General features: G+C 54.3%; 5 protein-coding genes across 5 annotated transcripts; 3 read left to right on the top strand and 2 right to left on the bottom strand.

Annotated features, from left to right (window-relative positions):
- Positions 1-2186: 2186 nt before the first annotated feature.
- On the top strand, positions 2187-3705 carry BDP55DRAFT_636050 (glutamate transporter; the record flags this gene model as incomplete). The annotated part of the gene is made up of 2 exons (XM_060572848.1): positions 2187-2481; positions 2540-3705. The coding sequence occupies 2 exons, from the start codon at positions 2187-2189 to the stop codon at positions 3703-3705; spliced, it is 1461 nt and encodes a 486-aa protein (XP_060425212.1).
- Positions 3706-4245: 540 nt separating this feature from the next.
- On the bottom strand, positions 4246-6958 carry BDP55DRAFT_753294 (uncharacterized protein; the record flags this gene model as incomplete). Its single annotated transcript, XM_060580691.1, has 2 exons — positions 5681-6958; positions 4246-5605 (listed from the first exon to the last, which is right to left on the bottom strand). The coding sequence occupies exons 1-2, from the start codon at positions 6676-6678 to the stop codon at positions 4246-4248; spliced, it is 2358 nt and encodes a 785-aa protein (XP_060425211.1). The 5' UTR covers positions 6679-6958.
- A 1272-nt stretch (positions 6959-8230) lies between these two features.
- Positions 8231-9214, bottom strand: BDP55DRAFT_560876 (autophagy-related protein 11-domain-containing protein; the record flags this gene model as incomplete). The annotated part of the gene is made up of 1 exon (XM_060570029.1): positions 8231-9214. The coding sequence occupies one exon, from the start codon at positions 9212-9214 to the stop codon at positions 8231-8233; it is 984 nt and encodes a 327-aa protein (XP_060425210.1).
- A 4152-nt stretch (positions 9215-13366) lies between these two features.
- On the top strand, positions 13367-14235 carry BDP55DRAFT_560953 (centromere protein H (CENP-H)-domain-containing protein; the record flags this gene model as incomplete). The annotated part of the gene is made up of 3 exons (XM_060570036.1): positions 13367-13532; positions 13596-13761; positions 13860-14235. 3 exons carry the CDS (start codon positions 13367-13369, stop codon positions 14233-14235), a joined length of 708 nt encoding a protein of 235 aa, XP_060425209.1.
- Positions 14236-20750: 6515 nt separating this feature from the next.
- On the top strand, positions 20751-21319 carry BDP55DRAFT_696995 (high mobility group box domain-containing protein; the record flags this gene model as incomplete). Its single annotated transcript, XM_060577634.1, has 3 exons — positions 20751-20811; positions 21008-21225; positions 21290-21319. The coding sequence occupies 3 exons, from the start codon at positions 20751-20753 to the stop codon at positions 21317-21319; spliced, it is 309 nt and encodes a 102-aa protein (XP_060425208.1).
- Between the last annotated feature and the right edge of the window lie 2316 nt (positions 21320-23635).

Here is a 23635-nt window from a genome sequence, read left to right as displayed (position 1 = left end):
TTGATCCTGGTGATGTTATTGAACCGCCTTCGTGTAAGGACAGTGTGGCAGTGGAAGATGGGGCCACGAAGAGCTGCCCAGCAGCAGTGAACGACCCCGGCTCTTCATCGCCCGCTCCCCCAGACCCAGACCCGGGTGCTCGACCTGCATACGCCAGAACCCGGCCCGTGTGAGTTCATCGCCTCCCGGATGCTCTTCAGTAGATAGACAAGACTTTCTTAAAGGACAAGAAACCGGCAATCGATACCCCAACTTCCAAGAGCGACCAATATCTGTCAAATTCTAGATATTAAAGCGACAAACTGAATACCTCGAATGTTAGTGGTCAGACATTGCAGTCCCCGGCCGCACCCAAGACTCCAAACTGGCTTCCTAGTCTTTCCGACGGCCTTCAAGACTCGGCTACCCACATTGGTACCCTGCACTCCGTTACACTGTACGTAATAAACACCTTAACCTGGGTGTCTGTCTCCGGACCGGCGTGGAGCGGCCAAGCATCACTTCACGCCCTATAGTAGCAAAAGGGAGCACGCGACGGTGACCTGCCGACCGCCGTTGAAAGTTGACGCTTTTCCACGGCTATGCGTGGCTTTCGGTGGAACTCCTGAGCGGGAGTGGGTGGAATGTCAAAAGCGAAAGACCTCCGGCGCCACGGCCAAGACTTTTTTTCTTGTTGGTTTTTCAGTCGATAATCCCTCTCCTCTCCACCCCCAAATCAAATTTCTCGGAGCCCCATGCCCGACCCTCGTCTTCGCGCTCCCCCGCCGAGCCTCTCGGCAATGCTCGGCGCGGCACGGCATTCGCCGTGGCGGACCAATGGGCGGAGGCCGCAGTCGTACCAACGTCGCTCGAGAGTCATGTCTGACGGATGCCAACCGGGGCGCAATCACCCTGGGCATCTTGGTAACGAGCCTTGGTCTTCTTGGACGCGCCGAATCCTTTTGCTCTCCGCGGATCTTCTTGCTCCCTGACAACGCGATTGCAAGCTGGAGACCGAGTTTGGGCCTCTGGCAGAACAGTCATTGTCAAATGTCAAGATGGGGAGACGATGAGACCCACGGTTTGTGGGGTGAACCTGGAGGGGAAGCTTCAGGGAAAGGCACATTCTCGATCAACCGACCTGTCTTCGACAACGCAATCAGTGGTCAGCTAAAATTGCAACGTTGCGAACCAGATGTGAGGCTCTTTGCACCTGACTACCAAAGGCATCTGATACCAACGTAAAGGACCTGCTTACCGTTTGATGAACAACACCATCGACGCCCCGTTGTCACCGCCAAGTTGTAATATCAGCTAAGGCCAATACCCAGACAACCATCCCGACGTGACAAACTGACTCGGCCAGTCAAGCTTCATCATCCTGTCTCTTGTCGTCCGGTATCCTCCCTTTGGCAAATCCAGAAATGTTCTCCTGTCCAGCCCACTCTTATTGTCAACCTTGCCTCTGCCAATGCCGCGTCGAAGTGTTCCACCCTATCGCATCCCGGTCACACACGCGCCTGCGCTTTCTAACGTCCTTCTGGTTCCTCAACGCCCTACGCCGGCGGCCGGTGACCCTTCCAGTCCCTTGCTCATTCGTGTGTATGGAGTACGAGACTTGCAGTCTCAATCCAGACTCGTGGATCGACCAAGACACCATTCACCCCCCTAAGTCGCCCGCCCTCCCTCGACCACGACTTGTGGGTAACGCGGGGATGGAATGGAATCTCTTACACCTTCCTTTCGCGTGAAAGATGCCAACCGCCGTGCCCTCTCCAAGCTTCGATATCCTTCTTGGCGAGTGAGAGATAGGCGTGCCCTATCTCGTTTCTCGGTGAAATCCTATCCTGCCAATCCTTTGCAAACGTCCCACGCGAGCACCGTCTCACTTGCCCCCATCCCATAGACGTATCGGAGGGTTTGGTATCGCAGGCTAACCTGGCCCCTGCTCGCCACACCGATAGACAAGACTCTCGGTGCAACCCATAATCAGCTTGACCCACGAGCCGGGTGTTCTTCACGTATATATCCCTCGCTCGAGTCGCCGATCAGGGTCGAGGGAACTCTTTCTCCGTCTTCTTCCTTCCGTCTCAGCGTTGCAGCAATCCTGGCTCGGCTCGTTCTTCTGTAGCTTGTGACACTGTCTCCAGGTACCTCCGTTGTTTCGTCAACATCTAGACAACCTCACCCCCGTCCAGAAGCCAAAGATGGAGAAGTCAGAATATGGCACTGCCGACAAGGCCGTGCGAGAGAACTCGAACTCGTCCATGGACCAGGTCCAGCGCCAGACCTCCGTCACATCGGAGGTCTCGGTCCACGAGAAGAAGCCGTGGTGGCACCCGGTCATCGAGCCTGGTTCCGCCGTCCAGATCATCATCGCCGCTGCCATCGCGGTCGGTATCGGTTTGGGCGTCAAGACTGCCCACCCAGATATTCCCGAAGCCGCGACGACCATCCTCATCATCCCCGGTAACCTTTGGTTGCGGTCTCTGAAAGCCGTCGGTACGTAGAACCTCGTTCCTTGAGCATCGGCCCATCCCGAGCTAACAATGTCTCCCAGTCCTGCCCCTCATCGTGACAGCAATGGTCCTCGCTGTCCAAAAGCTCAAGGAAATCTCCCACGGCGGCGCCAAGCTCGCCAAGTGGACGATCGGCTACTACGTCATCACAACCATCGTAGCCATCGTCCACTCCATCATCATGACCTCCCAGGTCTGGGCCCGCCTCATGACAGTCGCCTCCGCAGAGTCCATTGCCACAGGCAGCATGTCCGAGAAGGACCAAGAGTCCTACGAAGAAAGGAAAGACCAAGATATTCCCGCCACCGTCACCGAGCTCTTCAACTCCCTCATTCCGGCCAACGTTGTCGATGCCCTCGCCTCGGACCACCTCCTGGCCGTGCTCGTCAGCGCCGTCGTGATCGGCTACCTCATCGACAACCGAGACGGCCAATCTTCCCTCATCAAAGCGGCGCGTGAAGTCGAGGCCCTCATCATGATCATCATCACCTTCCTCATCAAGCTCGCCCCCATTGGTGTCTTCTTTTTGATTCTTCCAAACATGTTCAAGCTCGACATCAACGATATCGGCGTGAACCTTGGCATCTTGATGGGCGGCGCCATCAGCTCCATGTTCTTGCACCTCTTCATCATTCTCCCCATCATCTTCTACGCCTTCACCCGCCAGAACCCATACACCCTCTGGTTCAGCTGCTCGCCCGCCTGGTTGACGGCATGGGGAACCGCTTCCTCAGCCGCTACCCTAGCCGTGACCATGAAGTGCTGCCGTCAAACGCTCAAGGTCCCCGAGACGGTCACCAAATTCGCCGTGCCCCTGGGCTGTCTCGTCAATATGGACGGGACCGCCATCTACTTCCCGATAGTCGTTGTCTTCCTCGCTCAGACTCAGGGCCATGTTCTCAACGCGGCCGACTACATCATCATCTTGTTGCTGTCGACTCTTGCTTCCATCGGCACCACCCCCATCCCCAGCTCATCCCTCGTCCTGACTGTCATGATCTCGTCGAGCGTCGGCATCCCCCCGAGCGGAATGTATGGTGTCGTCGTTGCCATTGACTGGTTCATTGATCGATTCCGCACTGCTACCAACGTTAGCGGCGATCTGTTCGCTGCTGTGATTGTTACCAAGATGACTGGAATTACAGATCCGGTCGACGGCTCTGAAGTGGTCGAGGAAGAAATTAGGCACAATGACGAGCGCGTCTGAGTAATTTGCGTGTAATAGATAAAGAGAACAGGAACTAGGATAGATTGAATGCCACTCTGGTTTAATCTTGCAAAACACAAAGCCACTGTCGAATATACCGGGATCAACTTTTGGTGACTTCTTCGGGGCACGGCCGTTTATAAGACGTTGGCTCCCTGTCAGTATTATGTTCTCGATGACCGGTATCGCGCGGCGAAGGAGTCGCAATGCCGCATCAGGACGAAAGCAGCTAGGCGATTCCACCCTAGAGCCGGCCAAGGAGCATCTTGCCGACTTCAGGGGTGATAAGTTATCTCTTCGCGCGTCTCTTGTGGCATACTAGGGTATCGAACGGCTAGCTACCAAGTTGCAGTTGGAAGTATTTGTATTGTGGAAGTTCTTGAAGAAGCCATACTCTATTCGTCTTCAAATAGATTATCTCGCTGAAAACAGAAATCCAACGAAACACGCTGTGCAGAATGCTTCAAACCCACGCTGTTAAGCACAGGAACCAGAAGAAGAAGCACCAATTTCCACAGAAATGCACCTATCGAGTCCCTCTTAGTAATACGTCCTCTTCCTCCTTTTTTTAGAATTATCATACCAAGCCCTCACCTTGCTCTCCTTCTCCGCCGCCTCGATCCTCAACCACCCATAATCCTCGTCATACCCTAGCCCCTCGTTCTCGGCGTACTCCCCGCGCGTACGCTTCCGGCTCTCGGAGTGCGCCTTGGACCGGTACGTCTGCTCTTCGGCCCCGCCCGTTCGGGCCCTCCACTGTTCCCGAACGAGCGGCGGGTCCGCCTGGCCGGCTAGGGCATTCTCGGTCATCCAAGTTTTCCTGACGGCTAGGGTGGGATATTGGTACCCATACCTGTCTGTATCCGTGTCGGCTTCGTAGGTGAGCAGCTGGTCATAGTATGACTGATTCTGCGGGTTATCACGCGGTGGCTCCGCTTCGAAGTACCGACCCTGAATCGTCCTCCCGCTTGCAAGGTCCTCGACACCTCTGCAGATGTTTGTTGGCTTCATCACCGACTGTTCCGTTTCGGTGAGGCTCTCACGCCCTATAGTCCTGGACCAGTCGCCCACCCACTTCTGACTGCTCTTGTTGTATTTAGCCCCCGGCCACCACGGCATCGGCGGCCAGCGTTCCCAAACTTGGTAGGGACTCGTTCTAATGTAACGACTGCCTAATCTCACTCCGTCTAGGTCGGGACTTACACGCGTGACAGGCTGGAAGTAACTTAATTTGGAGTCAGTGACGAGGAGGATCTGCTCTCTCTTCTGGTTCTTGTGGTCCAGGACAAACCCCTCTTGGGGGACGCTCCCATACACTCTCATCTCGAAGACTTGTCTTCCTTCCGCTAGCCAACGGTCTTCTGCGTACGTAGGTGTTGGTGAAGTTGCACCTTCGTTGGATGTCTTCTCCGGTGCAACTCCCTCACTGTTGGGCTGGTTACCAGAAGGACCTGCCTGTCCATTCTGCTCTGGAGAGGCCTCGGGACTGGAAGACCACGAGGTTAGCAGCAGCTCCGACGGGCTAGCCTCCCCATAGCGCGGCTCTGGCACCACTGTGACCGGAGTCCCTGGACGAGACCACGGCTCGCGGGGTTCATCGGGACGAGTGAAAGTAATCACCTCAGTGCCGAAGAAATCCGCGATGAGATAGAGCATCTCGTGGTACCCGGGCCCTTTAGGTTGGCCAGCGTCCCAGTCGTTCCTGTTGAGGCAACGTATAAGATCTTGAGGGCCCCAGTCCTCGATGTCATCACTGGACACAGACGCACCTGAGTCCACGAGGAGTTGACAGTACATCCGGAAGCGGCGTGAGCCAGGGTTCGACAGCTGGTAATGGAGCCAGTTGGCCACCCTGAATTTAATTTTTTTTGCGAGATCATACCGGTTATGAACGAGTAGACTGTAAGAGTTAGAAGATGTACTCAATGATGACAGTCTGGGGCGAAACGAAAAAGGTAAAAGGGGGGGGACTTACGAGAGAGAATACCACAAACTATCCTCGCCCTTCGGTACAGGGCTCGTGAAGAAGGTGTAAGGGAGAGGCTTCTCAATGAACTCCTCCTCGCTGTCTTCCTCATCCCGATCAACACCGTACAATAGTGGATCTTTACCCTTCCCTTTCGGACTTCTGCCCTTGCCCTGCGTATTATTGTTCTCCTCCGGCTCCTCGTCGTCGTTTTCCTGCCCCTCGTTATTTTCTTCCTGCTCTTCGTCGTTGTCTTCCTGCATGTCGTCGTCTTCTTCCTGCTCCTCACTACTCTCTTCCCTGATATCCTCCTCGTCCGAGTCAACGTCCCAATAGTCAGGATCATTGCCCTTGAACCTGAAAACAGGCCTGGCCCGAAACCCATAACAAGCCTCAAGATCCATCCACTCCTCCGCCTCCCGCGCTCTCGCATCCCGAAGCATATTTCTCGTCGCCATCCACGTCTTCCCCATCACCCGATGATCCTGCTTCCGCTTATCCTTGTCCGCCTGCCTATCAGACCCATACGTCGCCTGAAAACCCTGGTAGGTCGCAGGAGTAGGCACATGCTGATCCCAGTTCGCAATCGTCAAATCGACCGGCGCATCGTCGCAAGTGCCGTTGGGTCCCCAGTGGCTAATCCGCGTATGTCGAAACGGCTGCCACTCCTCGTGTCCTGGCCGTCGGATCCCAGCAATGGTCCGGATGGCCGACCGGACCCGTCTGCCGGCCTCGACGTACCGCCGGTTGGCGACAGACCCCGGATCTGCCATCATTCCCTCTTGACATACTTTTTTGATCAACCTGTTGCACCACGCCACGAACTCGTGGGCCGGGGGTCTGGCTACTGGTGCAGCGGCTGTTCTGCTGTGTAGGCCCAGAATCTTGTACGCTAGATCCGCGGTCCCGTCGTCTGGGGCACACCCGAGGATCACCTGAATTGTGGGATACGCTTTGTCTCCTGTCGGTACGACCCACTGTTGGGGAGCTTGAGCGGCGGCAGCCATCTTGTCTATTTCGTCTAGTGGTGCGACGTTCCTCCGAGGTTTTGGTATGATCGGCTGAGATAACTTGGTGGGAGTTGGTCGAACTGGCGGTATGAGTTGTCTAGATTTTGGTCGTGACGTCTAGCGTTGACCGTGTTCTTCGATACAGTCTTATTGATTGCCAGTAATTGAGTTTCTAGATTGGAGTTGTGTAATAATCTGGGTGTTTGTTGTGTTTTCGTCATTCTTGCTCTCGTTCAAGTAGTTCATTCAGCCTGCTCATAACTCAAGCACATCTTTGCGCACCCAGGGCCAAAGATACCTCGCGGGAACATGAAAGAACTGTGTTGTATATCGAAGCAAAGAAGACAAAAAAAGTGGAGCTAACAATGAGGGCTTATGAGCGTTATGCTAATAATGAGAACCGTCGTAGAAATCTCAAAGACTTCAAGAACACTAAGGCGATAGACACAAGGGGATCACATTCCAATTTAGGTAGGCCGGCCCCCTACTGCTTCCTCGGTGAGCAATATCATCAAGAGTTGGGGACAACGAGCCTTGAGTATTCGATCACTTCACAATGCCTTTCACACTAACTACCTTAGCATACTAGGTAAGCATAAGGCTCAATCACAACGTACTAAGTGGCTAAAGACTTCCATCACGCCCATGCCAAATTTTGCAAAGGAACGTAATTGAAGGAAGACTCGTTGCGAAGTGCTTGAAGTTTTCCAAGTTTGAAGACCAACACAATAATAGTCATGAGAAGATCGCAAGATAGACCAAGACCCATGACACACTTTGCAAAGGAAAGTAATCAAAGATACACTGAGCACCGCATGTATTCAAAAAAAAAAAAAAAAAGATACCTCTAAGGTGCCTCTATCCCAAGCACGCAATGCATGGAAAACCCTTTGCAAACCCCATCTTGTTCGCTCCTTATTCCAAGAGTAACCCAAAAGATGTAAAGAAACTCCCTCCCGAAGCCCGCTTTGCCGTCACCATCTTCGTCGCCATTCCCTCGGAGTCTCATTCGCACCAAGCGGTGACAATCGACATCCCTTTGCAGCATGCTATGCCGCTCTCCACGCTCCCTCCCCCGTCCCCGTTCATCTGCCTTTGACCACAACTTTAAAAATACCAATACAAAGGACCACTCGTCACAACCAGCATCCGAGAGAATGCCAAGTCGACAAGAGGTCAAGGGTGACAAAAGCACAAAAACTCCTCAAAGACACCCTCCCTTCTTCACAAAGGAGGCTTCGGGTATTGTGTAATGCTCGTACAATATTCCTCCACAACCCACCACACCACACATACTCTCTCTCTACCGGCGCTCCGGACCCTCCCACTTCCTCTTCGCACCTCCCCCACCGCCACCAGTTTCATAGCTCAGGTCAACGCTCCAAAGCGAATCCCATACGACGCTCTTCTTCGTCGGACTCTCAACGCTGACCCCGCTCCTCTGACGCTGCAGCCTCAAGGGCGATCGAGCTTTCTGACCGGAATCAGTGAGAAGGGGTTAAAGCTCGGAGGGAGAGACAGAGAGAAATAGGGGATGATTTTTGCTGGTCTAAGGGCCAACGAGAGAATCGATCATATTTCGTACCTCAGGCGACCTGGGTCTATCGGGCTGACCCTCTTCCGCAAGCGGGCTCGATGCCTGCCCTACCTGTCCCGACTGCTCGTGTCCGTTCGTCGATGGTCCCAACTGTCCATCCTCGGGATGGCTGGTCTCGGTCGGCGTGTCCGGTGCGACTGCGCGAAGAGAATTTGTCTCGCTGCCCAACGCGTTACCCTTGAGAAGTGCCGCACCACCGCCGCCTACAGCAAAGGGAAGAGCCCGTTTCGAGTTGGAGCTGCTCCGGCGGCTTTCGAGGCTCTTGCTGAGCGCCTTGCTGACACCTTCGATGCTATGGGTGTTGGCGCGCTGCTTGTCCTTGCCATTCGTCTGCGCATGTGTGTGCATGTCCGCCATTGCCTCGACATTGTTCGTCGCGATCGTGGACTTGCCCAGGCCAGGCGTGGCTGGCGCGCCGGGCTTGTCCTCGTGCGCGTCAATCAGGTACCACCGCAGGCCATCGGAAAGCTGGAAGGGGTTATCATCCTCTTCGCCATTGACTGAGTCGGTATCAGGAAGTTGTTTGTGCATGCTCTTTGAGAGATCCACGACGCGCTCCTGTACCCTTGTAATGCGAGCCACGAGCCACTCGCGGGATCGCAGACGATGGGCATCAGTCTCCCGCAAAAAGTAATGAGGAAAGCCAACGTTGAAAGCAGCCCATGCGCCAGCCGTCTGGTTTCGGGTGGGCAGGAACAAAGCGAGGTCGCCCTCTTTGAAGTGTTTAAAGGCAATCTTCTCATGTGAGTCCCGCTGAAGGGTATGCGCCTTCTCCCTATACGCGCGCGCATCTCGCTGAAGTTTCCGGGCAAGGTGCTCAACGTCCTTGACGCGCTTGTAGACCGTCTCCGCAAACAGATCCATGTCGAAGGTGCCCAGCCGTGTCATGAAAGCCTCATATTTCTCGGTCTCTGCATCAGCATCATTGCTATTCATCCAGTACAACAACTCCAAGTCGGTGCTATCGGCCAGAGTGCGACTGGCAAGCATGCCAGAGCGGCGAATCGTAGACTGACTAGGATCAGATGAATCGTTTGCAGTGTGGTATTGGCTCATGGTGCCTCTCTCGGACCTCGGAACCTTCTGGATCGTCATTATCGCGTCCTGTCGGGTGACGGAGAAGCCCAATCGCTCCAAAAGTCGGCACAGTCTGTCGTTCTGAGAGTAAAGACGCTGTGTCAGATCCTTAGTCTTTTCAGATCTAGACTCGAAATGACCGAGAACAGCCGAGAGCTTGGACTGAGACTTCTCCATCTTCTCTTTATAGAGTCGCAACTCCTCCTCAAGGCTACCGACTTGGGATTGCCTCGAGGCAAGCTCCTCGGTGATAGAACTGATTCGTCCTTCCTCCTCATCGAGCTTCTTCCTTAGACTCTCCGAGCCCGTCTCACCATCGGCAATCTTAGCACGAAGCTGATCAAGCTGCTCTCGGCCCTCAGCAGCCTCCTGCTCAAGAGCAGCCACACGTGCCTTTTCTCCGTCCAGATTTTCCTTCAGGTGTCGCGACTTGTCCTCTTCGGTAGCGAGCTTGCTCTTCGTTTCGGATATCGCGGCCTTCAGGTTCTTGATCTGCTCATCAGCTTGTTCCAGGTCGGCCTTGAGAATTGATCGGTCGCTATCCAAAGTCTTCATGTTGGCGGCGACGTCGGTAGCCCGGTAGATGAGTGCGTCAATGAGATCGTTGAGATCCTCGGTAGTGTCATCATTCGGCGACAGCTGATCGTGGACATCGCGGAGTGCCTTCATTTGCGTGTCAGCCGTCTCCTGTGTGACGCCCAGAACCTTGGCCAGTTTCTTCGCATCATCATTGGCGGTCTGCAGTTGCTTATCGAGAGACTCGTTCTGTTCCCTTTGGAGTCGTGCCTCGTTGCGCAGGAAATCGACTTGGCCTTGAGCCTTGAGGGCCTCGTCCTTTTGCTCCTTCTGTAGCTTCTCAACCTCGGCCTCCAGCTCATGCATTCGCTCAATGTAGGTAGCCTTCTCGTTTTCTCTCGACTCGCCAAAGTTCTCAATCTCATCTTCGGTGTCTTCAATGCGGGCCTTGAGTCCCTTGATCTCGTTCTCCAATGACTTCCGCTCTTCGACGAACTCCCGCTGCAGAGCCTCCATGTTCTCAAGAAGCTCCTTCTTAGTAGAGTTGGCCTCCTCCATCCGGTCTTTGACGTCGTCGTGCGCGGTAGCCCGGACGCTGAGGTCATTTTCGAACGCCGCCGATTTCTCCTTCTCGGCATTGAGCTCCCTTTCGAGATGCTGTATTCTTTGCTGGACCTCGGTATCGTCGGATGACTGACGCTTTTCCAACTCGCTCTCCAATTGCTGCACTCTCTTCGCTAGAGCCTCTGATTGATCAGATGCTCGACGAGTATTCAGCTCACCTTCGAGCTGCTGTATTCTTTGCATAAGCGCTTCAGAGTTTCCTGTAGAGCGGCGATGGTCTTCTACAGTTGTTGTCGACTTGATCGAGTTGGTCGACCCATTCCTCTCGTGTCCGAACAAGCCACCGATACCGGGCCGAGATGCCGCGCTTTGCCTATGGAGCAAGTCCTCCAATCTTCGCACACGGCTCTCCGCCGTCTTGAGCTTATTCTCGAGCTTGGACTTGTCGTCTTGGAGGCTGCGCAGCAACTCGTCATCTCCACGGATCATCAAGCCACTTCGTCCAAGGGCGGCTTCGTGGACACTACCATTCTTGAAGGCCTTCAACCTCTTCGACTGCTGCTTCGTGGGGCTGCTCAACTCATTCACAAGCTTCATCACATCCTCGATAATATCCACTTCGGCTTGTTGCTTCTGAAGGTGCTCCAGGAACTCCTCCAGATCGCGCTTGACCATGCTGGGCCAGATTTCCTCTTCGCCGAGCAAGTTGACCTCCAGCCCAAGTACGTTTGCTTCGGTCTTGTCCGATCCGTACATGCTGCCAACCATCTTGTGCCATTTCCTCCGTCTCTTTGACTCTTCATCCTGGAACAGCGCCATCTCGTTGGCCAGTGTCGACGAATCCGTCTTGATCTTGTCGGACCACTCCCGGCGACGAACGGCTTCGGAGACGAAAGAGGCGTACATGTATGGGAGCTGGTGGATGAGACGCAGATAGTCAAAAGTCGTCATGTCGTCCTCGGCTTGGTTCAAGACATTAATCTGATTTTTAACGCTGCTGTGTAATGTGGTGATCTCGGTGATGTTGCGCATAAAACTAACTGAATCGGCCGATATCGTGTTCCGCGCCTGCGTGACGTAGAGCAGCATATCATCCATCTCCGCGGAACGTTTCTTCAAGCTTGGAATGAGGCGTGACGTGTGGTTCTCCGCCGTCCGCGAGGCTTGAAGGACGTTGGGCTGCGTATCCTGGTACTCCAAGACGATGTTGTAATCAGTCTCGATCTTCTTGGCCACGGCTTCGACATCCTGGAGCAACTCCTCCGCCTCGCCACTATGCGACAGCGCTGAGCGACCAACGAGGTTGTCAAAGTCTCCTATCAGCTGCTCAAGTCCGCCATACATCTTGCTCGCAGCCTTCTCCAGATCCGTCGCCTTGGTCGTGAACTTCTTCAAGGACGTCGGCGCCAACCGTCCAGACTTCTTTGCAGTGTCGTTGTCAATCAGGTCTTCCAGCGTGGTCGGTTTCTTCTTGAGGTCTCTGGAGGTCATGAAGCGCACCATGGCAGCAGAGATGGGCACACTGCGTGCCACGGTGAGATAGTTCTCCCAGTTCTCGGCGAGCTGGTCGTACTCGCCCAGCGCAGGCTCCACCCATTTCTTGAGCTCGGCGTACTTGGGTTCAATCTGTTTCACACTAATCTCCAGATTGGCCACGGCCGCATCGAGGCATTTGACCATGACGTCCATTTCGCTATACATCTCCTGAATCTCGGCCGCCATACGTGCCGAGTCGTCGACGATGCCACGGGCCCATGCCTGGCGCTCCTTGTAGAGGGCCTGCCATTCTGATAGAACACGAATATTGCCGATGTAGTTGGGGGCGTTCGGGACAGTGTAGCGCTTCGGAAGTGGGAGCTCGGACTTTGGGGACGAGGCGGCGTTGGGGGAGTTCGGTTGCGATATTCGAATGTCGTAAATGTAGATCTCTGTCTGCGCCCCAAATGTCAGCAAACCCGTCCCCCTCCCCTACCAGTAGATAGAAGGGCATCATACCTCTTGGTGAAGAGTCTGAAGCTTGACACTCCGACCTTGGGCAGTCAAAGCAACAACCTGGTGCGCCGGAATCGACGTCTGCCTTGCGATCCAGGCTTTGAGGTCATCGAGCCTGCGAATGAAACTGTCAGTCTGCTTCTCCCGGTCTCACGAGAGGCAAGAACCTGACATACGCAGAAAACTGTGTCGTGTCCACCTGCAGGCGCTGGCCCGTATGGGCTATCAACACCTGCGTCGCCATCCCCGGAACATCTCCGAAGACGAGAAGAGCTGCGACAGCTAGCCTGCGGTCCGGTCTTCGCAACAGTAGTTTGGAGGTTCGGCGTAGCTATGTAGTAGAGTCGACAAAGGCTGTCCGTCGCCTGGTAAATCGTATGATGCGCGCACAACACTCGCGGTTGTCGTTTGGATCGTAGTCTCGACGTCGTCGTCGTTGGCGAAGGATCGGGGAGAAAGACAGAGGTATGCACCAACAGTGGTTGATGCAAAAGCGCAAAGGGTTCGTTCGCCAGGTTCCAAGACGTGACCGCTGAGGCGCCCTCCGGAGCTCGTGCAGGCTGCAAACCCGCTAAAAACCTTTGGGAGGCATAGCGTGACGCCGCCTCGTGATGTCTCGAGTCATTTGATTGGATACTCCTGGGGCATCAGCCACTGATAAGATAACGGCTGCCAGGATGGGGCTGACAATGGCAGGCACAGCCGCCACAACCGCCACAACCTTCCCCGTCTTTCCATTCTCAGCTCCTGCCCTGCTCCACTGTCCGGATCCGAAACCCAAGGCCCGCCGGATTTCCGTGAGTTCGGGGGGTTTGAATGCGATTTTGAGTGAGAGTCGCGCGTCGCGTCCGGAAGGCGGGGCGGTGACATTTCGGATACGGGAATCATTCATCCCATACAATTCTGCCATCTGATGGTAGGTAGAAGCCACTTTCGATCATGGATGAGCCACCTAATCGAAGCATCTCGAAAGCAAACAAAGCCGACGAAGTGTCCGCTCTGCTCCTTTCAAAGGACGAGCAGCGCGTCCTAGCTCTTTACGATGAACTTCGCGACCTCGAGATCAAGGTCGCCTTGGTGAAGGCGCAAAAGAGCCATGTCTCAGGTACACATCCCGTCTCAAGACCATCGACAGTATCAAGTGCACATTGCTGACAGGCAAGAATAGACTCAACAACGCCAAGCACAGAAGAAAACGTTAGAAAGGCCCAGCAGGACGCGTCAACGGCGCGTGCGGGATGGCTTCTACGGAACAACATTACAGACAGCGTCATGACTGCCAACCCCATGCTTAAAGCCGTTCATGGGAGTACACAGTCAACGCCCATTGAAACGTAAGCTCATTATCAACTCGACGCTCGCAAGATTCCCATAATTACTTCCTTGATGAATCTACCTATGAATTTGGCATTTGAATCCTAACACGAAACAGTGACCTCCTACCACACATCCACTCCCGCGACAATGTCTCCGTCGCCCTCGCCAACAAATCAAACGATATCCGCAGCCTTGTCAATCAGCTGACCGAGGTGGAAGCCGAGAGTCTGCGAGTCGGCCGGAAAAACGTCGAGCTCACGGCCGAGATCCTCAAGCTCACCAAGGACGCGGAAAAGAGAAGAGCGGGCGAGGCCGACGACCCCGCCGTACAGGCGGAGATGGCCAGACTCCAGGCCGATTTGAAGGCGAGCAGACAGCGGTGGAAAGTCATGAAAGGCACGGCTAGCGCTGTTGTCGTCGGCAGCGGCGTGGACTGGTCCAGAGACGAAGCGCTGCAGGACGTGGTGTTAGACCCCGAAGATGACGAATAATGAAGACTTGCTAGACTTGGAGGCGAGAGGTGGCCACGATGCACAAGGGGCAGGGCAGGTAAACGCACTTGATACCACGAGAAGCTCCGGGCAGATGCCTATGGTTCAGGTATGGACATGTCCATAGGGAGCACTCATGGGCCTATCTGACCCTGGCCACATGATATTAGGAATCAAGGCTCTCAGATGGTGCCGATTACAACGGCGTACTAACGACGATTATGGGGATTCTTCAAATGGAGTGGACCGAAACCAAGTCCTCAGTACCTCGAAATATTCGCTTCAACCAGCCCTACGCCGGACGTATGCAGGTACGGGCCCTCATAGGCTCAGTCAAGTCGTGACAGCGGCTCGGGTTGGCTGGGCAGACGGATGGCCTTGCCAGATCACGGTGCTCGCCCTGCCCTGCGCAAGATCGAGTTACTGTTCCTTATAGCACAGCACGGCATCGGCACATGAGGGCACTTTTGATTTCCAAGCTCACCTTCGGCCCCTGCCGCCTCCACACGATTTTCACCACTCACAAAGGCTCACGAAACTGGACAGGGCTTAGCGCAAGTCGGACGCTATGACCACGGGAAAGTCGAATCACGTGGGTGAGCTTGGCTCCGAAATCTGCTTCTTTGGCCAATGCTTGAGCTCCATCAGCTGCTCTCTGTATCCGTATCGGTAGAAACTCTGAGATATCAAAAGATTGACATTTGTTTGATGAAACGCGTTTCAATACTTTGGAGAGGAGTTGAGAAGGGTGACGGGGGCCTAGAGTCGTTGCAATGTGCTCATTTTCCTCGTTTATGGTGACTTTCACGCATAAAATGTCAAGATTCTTCAAGAGGTCCTGCACGTTGAATAACTTGCGCGTTGAGCTATACAACGCGTTTCGCGTGTCCATTTTATGCCCTGACAGTGGATGACTCATGCCTTTCTGGATTAGATAATCAATGTTTCTCAAAGTCCCTCAAGAAGAGGAGAGAAGGAGGGAAAATTGGACTGAAAGTAGGGGGGAGCTTTGCACTCCCCGTCAGTCAAGCTCTGTGTCTGCTGCGACAGATCAGCCAGGAGGCCCAGGAGGAGTGGAGCATGGGCTCGCGTTGAACTACACAGTCTGCACTACACCTCAGTCCCCGACTCTCCATGTACCTCTCGCGTGCAGGTCCTAGGCGTGAGCAGCAAGAGTGTTTGGCTTGGGAGGGGGTGTGTGTGGTGTGTGGGAGAGAGTGATTGAGTGAGAAAGTGGGAGTCTTCGGTCAGGGAGGGCCAAATTTTTGCCGGGGGACCATCAGGTACAGCACAGTACCAGCAAAGCAAAGGCAACCAGACCAGCGAAATTGCCTGGCTCCGTGTATCCGCTGCAAGTCGTCGGTACTTTGCGCACTTTGTTCGCCAGCCCATTACCACCGCCTTCCCAGTGCCAGCCCAGCCAAACAGGGAACAAGCGGGCAAAAGCAAAATGGCTGGGCCCGGCGGCCCTGACTGGAATGGTGAAATGGTGCGGCAACGCCCTCCTACTGGAGCGCTGGGCAGACACGGCTCGTCTGGCCCATGGGCAAAACTCGCTGCCGGCTTGCCAATTTGCAGAGGAGACCTGCATTGGGCGTCTTGGTTGCGCGTTGGGTGCATTGGAGCGGGGGACCGTCTCGATTGTCGTTGCAGGCATTACCCAGTCTTATGCCTCAAGGTACACGAGACGCCCGCACACATTGTGCGCATGACGAAGTATTCCACCCTTCTTTGACGCCGGGAGCGTTGCACCGCCTGACTGCTGCCCGCTTCGTGGTGTGTCGGTGTTAGAAGATGTAGAACAGAGACGAGATAGACACGCCGCTCGCCGTCGGTCTTCGGTCGCCGTGCAATCGTCAAGCTCCGCAAATAGTAACGCGGCTCATTCTCCGCTATTTCATGTGGTGAAGCTTGCTGGTAGGTATCATAGTTGAGCAAACCGGCTATCGTAGCCTTGATATGAGCGTAGGACCCAGTGACAAAGCTGATCGCTGAGTATTTCTCCGTACTGGCTCAGCTCTCAGTCGATCACCTCGAGATGAGGAGCAACATACACAGTCTACGCCATTTGCGGATATTGTTAGGTACTACCTTCGCTGCAGAGAGCAGACTGTTCTCCGGGTGTCCAACAATAGACACAACGGAAAGCGGACGTAGAATTCGACGACAGAGGCGAGGGGTGGGGAGGTCCCAAGTGTACCGTGAGCTGCCCGTGAGGGGTGATTGGGCGCAATCGCCCAAGCTGATTCCGGACTTGGTGGACCGCGTTTGAGGTACTTTGGGCTAAGTAGTGGTACAAGGCAATCTCGTATGACAGTACATGGGGCGTATGCATGAATCAAGTACCTAGATTCCGTTTCGGCCAGCTTGAATGCGATCCCCATCAGTCATCATGACTTCCGGTCGTTCCAATGTCACATCTCCCTGAGCAACGGCGTGAGGTGCTGCTGCTTCACGTCACGCCTCGTCAGCCGATGCTGAGTATACGCCTCTGTGCACACCAGCCGAAAGTGCATGTTCCTGCCTCAGTTTCGTGGACGAGGACGACTCCTGCGTGGATACCTCAATAGCGAGTTGTCTACAAGAAGCGTGTTGCTGTAAGCTTCCCTTGGGCTCAAGAGCTCTCCAAGTCGCGCCGAGCTGGTGACTTCGCGCCGGAACTCAGCTAAATGGTGTGGCAATCTGTGCCGCATATGAAAAACCACCATTGGGTCTGCCGTATGTATCTCGTCTAACCACGTGGACCAGCAACCCAGGGCGAGCCGGACACGGAGCGTTTGTCGAGAACTCTGAGCCGACGGTACCTGTAGACTTTGGTCCTCTTTGGAGGCGATGTCCTTGGGTGTTGATAGGACAAGCCACTTTGAAGAGGGGGAATGCCGCAAAGTGTGTCGAGTGGTGTTTTAGTGTGGATGAAATTGCGCAGCAACGTCCAGGAAGCAGAATCACTTACACAGTGTGTGAACGTGTAAGTCAGCTTGTTCCCCCATTCTCCAAACATTGAATCCTCCACACCAAATGTGCTCCATCGGTTTCCCAACATTCATAATTCAGCCGGCCGAGCCTTGTTGTCTTGGTAAACAGCCGAAAGTTGCGAAGGCTTGTCAGCGGAAGACGCTAAGGAGACAACGTCGCGAGCATGAGGTCACTAACACCCACAGCCCCAGCAAAGTGCAAGTGATGGGCATGTTAGTGTGTCCGAAGTATAGGTTGTCTGCCATGGCGAAGGTTTGCTTTGATGGCGTGGGAATTGATGTCGTCTCACAGTAGACCTAATTCAGGTCGTGCAGATATCGAATTCTGCGGAGAGTATGGGAGAAGAAGCTTCGACTGTTGTGATCGACCACCCAACATGCTGTACCGAGAAAGGACGACTACCTGATTGAAGAGCAGCCAAGGTGTATGGAATAGGTATCCGCAACTACCTTGAATTGAAGATGTCGAGGCAACGCTGGCTACTGGACTTCCGTCTTCCCCGTATGGCGCTGTCGGTCTTCAATGTCTGACCGATGTACCTACGGCATGTCTAGCGAACGGGCCCTTGCTAGCCTACAGGCGGTAGGGAGTATCGTAAGTATCTTAGCGCTCATGAAGATGACGGAGAACTGCGTGGTCCAGGCCAAGTGCAGACGGACAAAGCAGGTGTGCCACTGCAACGACTGTACAAATCCACAAGGTCGTCAGACGTCCCTTATGCTGTCAATGCCTAGTGATATCGCATCGCTGTCGTATGAACTATGAGGGACGGTATAAGTAGCAGGGTATGTCAGGCTAATGGTGCATGCGCAGAACTATCCCCAAATGAATGGGCGAGGACTGGTGTTGAAGATGGAAGAAAGCAGTCGTGGGTCCAGATGATACCTACTTGTCGATGGTATGGTGGTGTATGTGGATGGTGACCTGGGATTCGTAGAAATGGTGAAGCACGAAGGGCATGACGAGCCAATACTCGGTCTCTCAGTGCCAGGAACATCAGCAGCCAGAAGCGGAGGGGAAGGGATTGGGAGTGGGAGTTGCAACTTAGACGGGAGTCTTGGACTGGAGCTGGTCGATGGGCAGGAGATGGTCCGTGTGGATGGTGACAGGAGGAAGTGAAGGTGGGGTAGGTAGACGGAAAGCACGAGATGCTTCAAAAAGAAGACTGGAAGACGAGGCAGGGCTCAGGAGCAAGACTCAACCGCACCTCACCTCAGACATTGGCAAAAAGCCCGGCACGTAACCGTAGACTGTACGAAGCGGAGACGGAAGGTGCGACAACTGTAAGGTATACAGTACGAAAACAAGAAATCAAGTCAAGGTACAAAGCAGAAGCACAGTACTTCGGTGCGGAGTTTTGCGTGCGCATTGTACCTGTACAGTACCGCACAATAATAGCAGCGGCACCACCACGAGCAAGGACTGTCCGAGGAAGGAGTGACGAGATGGATGGGAAGCGGGCGACAAGCAGACCAGTCCCGACGGAACAAAACGACGGAAGGCAAGAGAAGAGCACAGGAGGGCAGGAACCACATGGATGAGCCAGATCATGCTTCTTTTCCCTGCTTCCGTTACCTGGCCAGGTACGGTTTTGGCCACGGCTACAACCACCTGTACGCATACACCTGAAGAAGCTAAGGCCATTGGCGCCTGCCTGCCTGCCTTGCAAGTAAGTTGTTGCTTGATGATATCGCTCCTTCCTTCTCCATCGCATTGCCGGCGCATTCGTAACTTCTGGTCGCGCATTGTCCACGCCTGACTTGGTCTGGTCTGGTTCCGCAGCTTGATCTATTACCGTGGAATTGAATGACCAAGTGAATTGGTTGCGTGCGGACGCACTTGCATCCTAAGGTGAGGTATCCGTAAGGTAGGGAGGTATCTTTCCGTACTGACCAAGGTACTGGGATACTTGTGAGAATGTATCCGTAGCTGGCCGCTTCAAGGTGTGTAGTCGTTGTCCCCTGGCAGATGCGACGAGCAGGAAGGGGGTAGGCGGAAGGCGTCAAAGGAACGTGAGGTACTTTGCACGGGAGTCTATGGTGCAAGGTACCTACACCGTACCTTTACCTTGTGGGTGGGCGCGGACTGTGACTAGGAGGACTTGGACTTCCATGTAGGAGGGGGGGGATGGTGGGAGGAGAAGGATGGGGAAAGAAGGGTCAAGCTGGAGTCTGTAGCAAAGGCAAGAGGAAGGAAGGGGCACACGTCGACTGTCAGGGAGGGAAGGCGCGCCCACACCCTTTCCCTCCCATTGCGCCTTCCCCCTCTCTTGCCTCTCTCCTCTTTTTTGCCCTTCGCCTGGTGTGCGGGTGCCTAGTGTGCCCAGTGCCAGGCCAGTTACCACCCAGCGACAAGTGTTGCCAATGCCAGTGCGCAGACCTTTTTTTTTTTTTTTGGCCCGTCGCCTGGTTTGGTACGGATACCTGCCCAGCCTACCCAGACACCCTTCCCCTCCTTAGCCATTCAGCGCGCAGCAGCAAGCCCAGGCACAGGCGAGAAAGCGACGGAAGGGAAAGCAAAGTGACAAGCGTCCGCACCTGCGCAGACCAAAAAAAAAGTGACCTGGAGTGATCCAAGGAGAAAGAGGAGGAAAGCCCGTCCAAGGTGACCCCCCTTCCCTTCTCAGTCTCCCAGTCTCTCACTCGGTCTTCCACACGGTACGAAGTACACCCCCAGTCAACTCGCCCAGTCGCACTCAGTCCTGGCCCCGTCCCAGACTTCCCAGCAAAAACAAGTGCACCCAGGTCCCAGGCGCGTTGCTCCCGCACAATCACTCCCCCCATAGTAAAAAGGCTGCTTGGCCCTCCCCCCATACATTTCCCTCCCTCTTCTTCTCCCATACAAATCTCCCACCCAAATCCTCCTCTCTTACAATCCGCACTCTCACAATACCACACTTTACTGCTTTTTGAGCACTCAACCCCGTGAGTACCTGCTGCCCATATACTATTGCCCACTTGCACCAGCAACCACCGCAATATACACGCGCAACATCATCCTCTCCTATTTCACGGTCGCTACAATTTCGATCACTCTGCCTCGATTTGCAACTCAGAAATCGCTTTTTTACAAGTCGATATCGTGGGTGCGATCCGTTGCTGAGCTTCGAACTTTGGCGTGCACCTCTTCGTCTCTTACACGCTCGTCCATCATCCAGCTTCAACCAGAGAGCTCTCCAGCTAACAAGAGCTTGACGCGTCCAGATCACTACATCAACACCTCTTTTTCTACCTCTCAAAAACCCTCTCCAGGTATGCTTTACAATCTCTCTTGGACGACTTAGAGCTTCAAATCGCAATTACTTCGCGTTGCGGAGTGCAATTGCACTTGCGACTCAACCACCTACACACCCTGGCTCCCGCTTTGCTGCGGTCCTCTTACACCTTGGCTTTTCCACACCACGGCGCGGCGGGTTCGCCGTCACGCAGTGATGTAGCGCCGATTTCACCACATTCTTGACCCTTCGCTCTTCACACCATTACATTCATTCATCCTGACAAGGAAGCATTTGGACTAACATCTTACTCCAGATACCCAAAATGCCTAAGGCCGCAACCAAGCGAGGTGCCGCTAAGGACACCAAGAAGCGCGCGAAGAAGGGTATGTTGCTACGTTGATCCCGACCTTGTCCCAGGACGCTGCGTTGGCGAGCAAGTTTGAACTGCAGAGGTTGAACCTAAAGGGACTCTTGACAAGAGTCTTCTGGGCCACGCTTCCTATTCGCAGTTTGCCCGCTTTTGCGCAGCGCCTGTCCAGGCTGGTCACCTCGCCATCAGACAGCTAACATGTCGTTTAGACCCCAACGCCCCCAAGCGTGGCCTTTCCGCATACATGTTCTTCGCCAACGAGCAGCGCGAGAACGTCCGTGAGGAGAACCCCGGTATCTCCTTCGGCCAGGTCGGCAAGCTCCTCGGTGAGCGCTGGAAGGCCCTCAACGAGAAGCAGCGCGGTCCCTATGAGGCCAAGGCTGCCACCGACAAGAAGCGCTACGAGGATGAGAAGCAGGCATACAACGTAAGAAACCCCCATCTCCCTCCCTCCGGCCGTGTTGTGCTGAAGCTAATTAGTCCCTCTAAAGGCCGAACAAGAGGAGGATGAGTCCTCTTGATTGTTGTAATTCTGCTGCTTCTCGGTCCGAACGGGTGGCGTCGAGTTTAGTTTTTGCGCACATCTTTCGGACTTTCCTTGTAACTTTGGGCTCGGCGGTGTATGATGGTATTGAAATGGGTTGCTTTTCTCAGTTATTCAGGATCGGCAGGAAGGGCGATATGAGGCAGGCGAAGCTCTCACGCCGCCCCGCGTCAATAGCAGAGCTGGTCATGCTGTCGGTCGCGGAACGAAACTGTCCACGATTGGGACACAATGACATGACGGCTCACACATTGACAAACATACATAACTACCTACCCGTCCCAGCATTGTGTGAGTGAATGTCTATCGTGAAGATGTAGTGGAAGGACGAAAGATGCGCCAATCATGGCGCTTTGCTGTATCGGCCCTTGTCCTCAAGGGTCCTTTCCCGGGTCCAGGGATCTGGGTTGATGGGGCCTTATTTTTGTCCAGCCACTCAAGGGTCTCTACATATGATTGTGACCCCGTCGTGTCATGGAACTGGTAAGGCACAGCGACTAGATCGCCATATTCCACTAATGCAGATTGCCTGAAGCCGGTTGAGGATCATTCACACGCAACGGCCAAAGGATGACCAGCTTGAGTGGCCCGTGGCCTTCGAGACCTTTCCCTTCAGAGCTGAAGCCGCTTCCTGGAATGCGATTGGAGGTGACTCGGTGAACCGGGGGAAATGGGCTACGGCAGAACATCGGACTCAAGCGCGAGGAAATATTTCCATTTCATTCTGGCAAGTGAAGGGGTACGTATCCCGTGCTGGGGACATACCCTTGCCTCGAGTTGTTTGCCTCCAATCACCGACTCCATTTCACACAGAAGGATTTCCCGGTCTCAGCACCTCCTCCTATCCGTCAAGCAAGACCATTGTTTCCTTCCCGATGATCAGACACGGCTTGCAGGTGCGGGCCTAGGAAGTTGAAGCCGGATGCCTCAGCAGGATGAAACAAGGCTGCTTCTCTCTTCCGCCCCGAACGTGTTTGCGGTGCTAGAAATTCATAAAAGGAGCCTGCCCATGCTTGCAGCAAAGACTTCGAGCGCCAGCCTTTTGAACCTCGAATGCCAACGCTGAAAGTAACGTCTTTACTCATCCACCATACTCTGCCGGCCTTGCCTGCACCGCTGCTATTCACTGCTCGTCCGTACATTGGCACAAAAGTATGCCTTTTCACCGTTCCAGAAATCAAGGACAGCTACTCTCATCATCACGGGCCGCAGTGAAGGACAAGCGACTACATCGATGCCCACCATGGATCCCTTGCCTTGGTAGCCAGATGAGCCCATCGAACACCAATATCATGTAACAACAAGTCGCATACCGGTCCAGTGGCCCTTCGTCGCATGGGATGAACCGTCGAATGTTCTGCAGCTGCTCGTCCCAGGATCTCTCGGACTTGGGTCGTCATCTTATCCTGTCCATCAGGTACAACTACTTAACCCATCGCCCGGGGCCTTTACAGCCTGCCTACATTGTGCAGAGACGAAGTGATCGCGTCCATATTCAGCCGCCATCTCACGCACCGCAGATGTATGCGCCGAAGATTAATCTTGGCTAAGCATATGGCTCGGCGAAGCGGAAGGTCTACTCAAATTTTGTATGCATCACATCGCTTTGCAAGTTTCTACATTGCTGACACCCGTCAGTCCTATTGCCTCGGTATGCCTCTTTGCACATTTCGTTCGCTATCATCATCACCCGGCATCCTGTGTACCTATCCCGGTCTTGTCTGTTCAAGCGTCAGACGTGTCCCGTTCATCAAAGTAGTCCGATTAAGCATTCCGGGAGACTTCTCCCAGATGACTTAGCTACACTACGCGCTCGATCAATTGCCTCGACTGTGTACTTCGTACGCTTGCATTGCCGGAAAGGTCATCCAGTCGTCGCATTCCGTATCTCGACGCCAGTATTCTCTTAGATCCCGGGGCCTGTGATGGGAAGACTTGTGAGGAGACTTCGTCTGCATTACTTATGCAAGTGCTCACAACCTGGACCTCCACCCCACCGGCCCCGGCCCGGCCTCATTCGTCCGTTGATCCAAGTCGAGAGTTCCTAATGCATGCAGAGGGAAGCATACATGCCCATGGGGCCATCCTCAGCAGTCGTGGCATGCTCTGGCTAGTCGGTGGCCGGGTCAATATGTATTGAACCCACACTCTCTTCTCTGACAGCAATCTGACCTACATACGCTCCTCTTCTCCAATACGCCGCGGCCCTCATTGCGATTTCCTGGAAAGTGATGGTTAGAATCGACCAGATTGCATCGTTCGGCCTGAACCTGTCGTGAAAGGGATCGTTCAT

This window comes from Colletotrichum godetiae (genome assembly GCF_030913485.1).
Source record: "Colletotrichum godetiae strain CBS 193.32 chromosome Unknown BDP55scaffold_49, whole genome shotgun sequence".
NCBI classification, from domain to species: domain Eukaryota; kingdom Fungi; phylum Ascomycota; class Sordariomycetes; order Glomerellales; family Glomerellaceae; genus Colletotrichum; species Colletotrichum godetiae.
The sequence above is the reverse complement of the archived record's forward strand: the minus strand, read 5'-3'. Positions and strand labels throughout refer to the sequence as shown.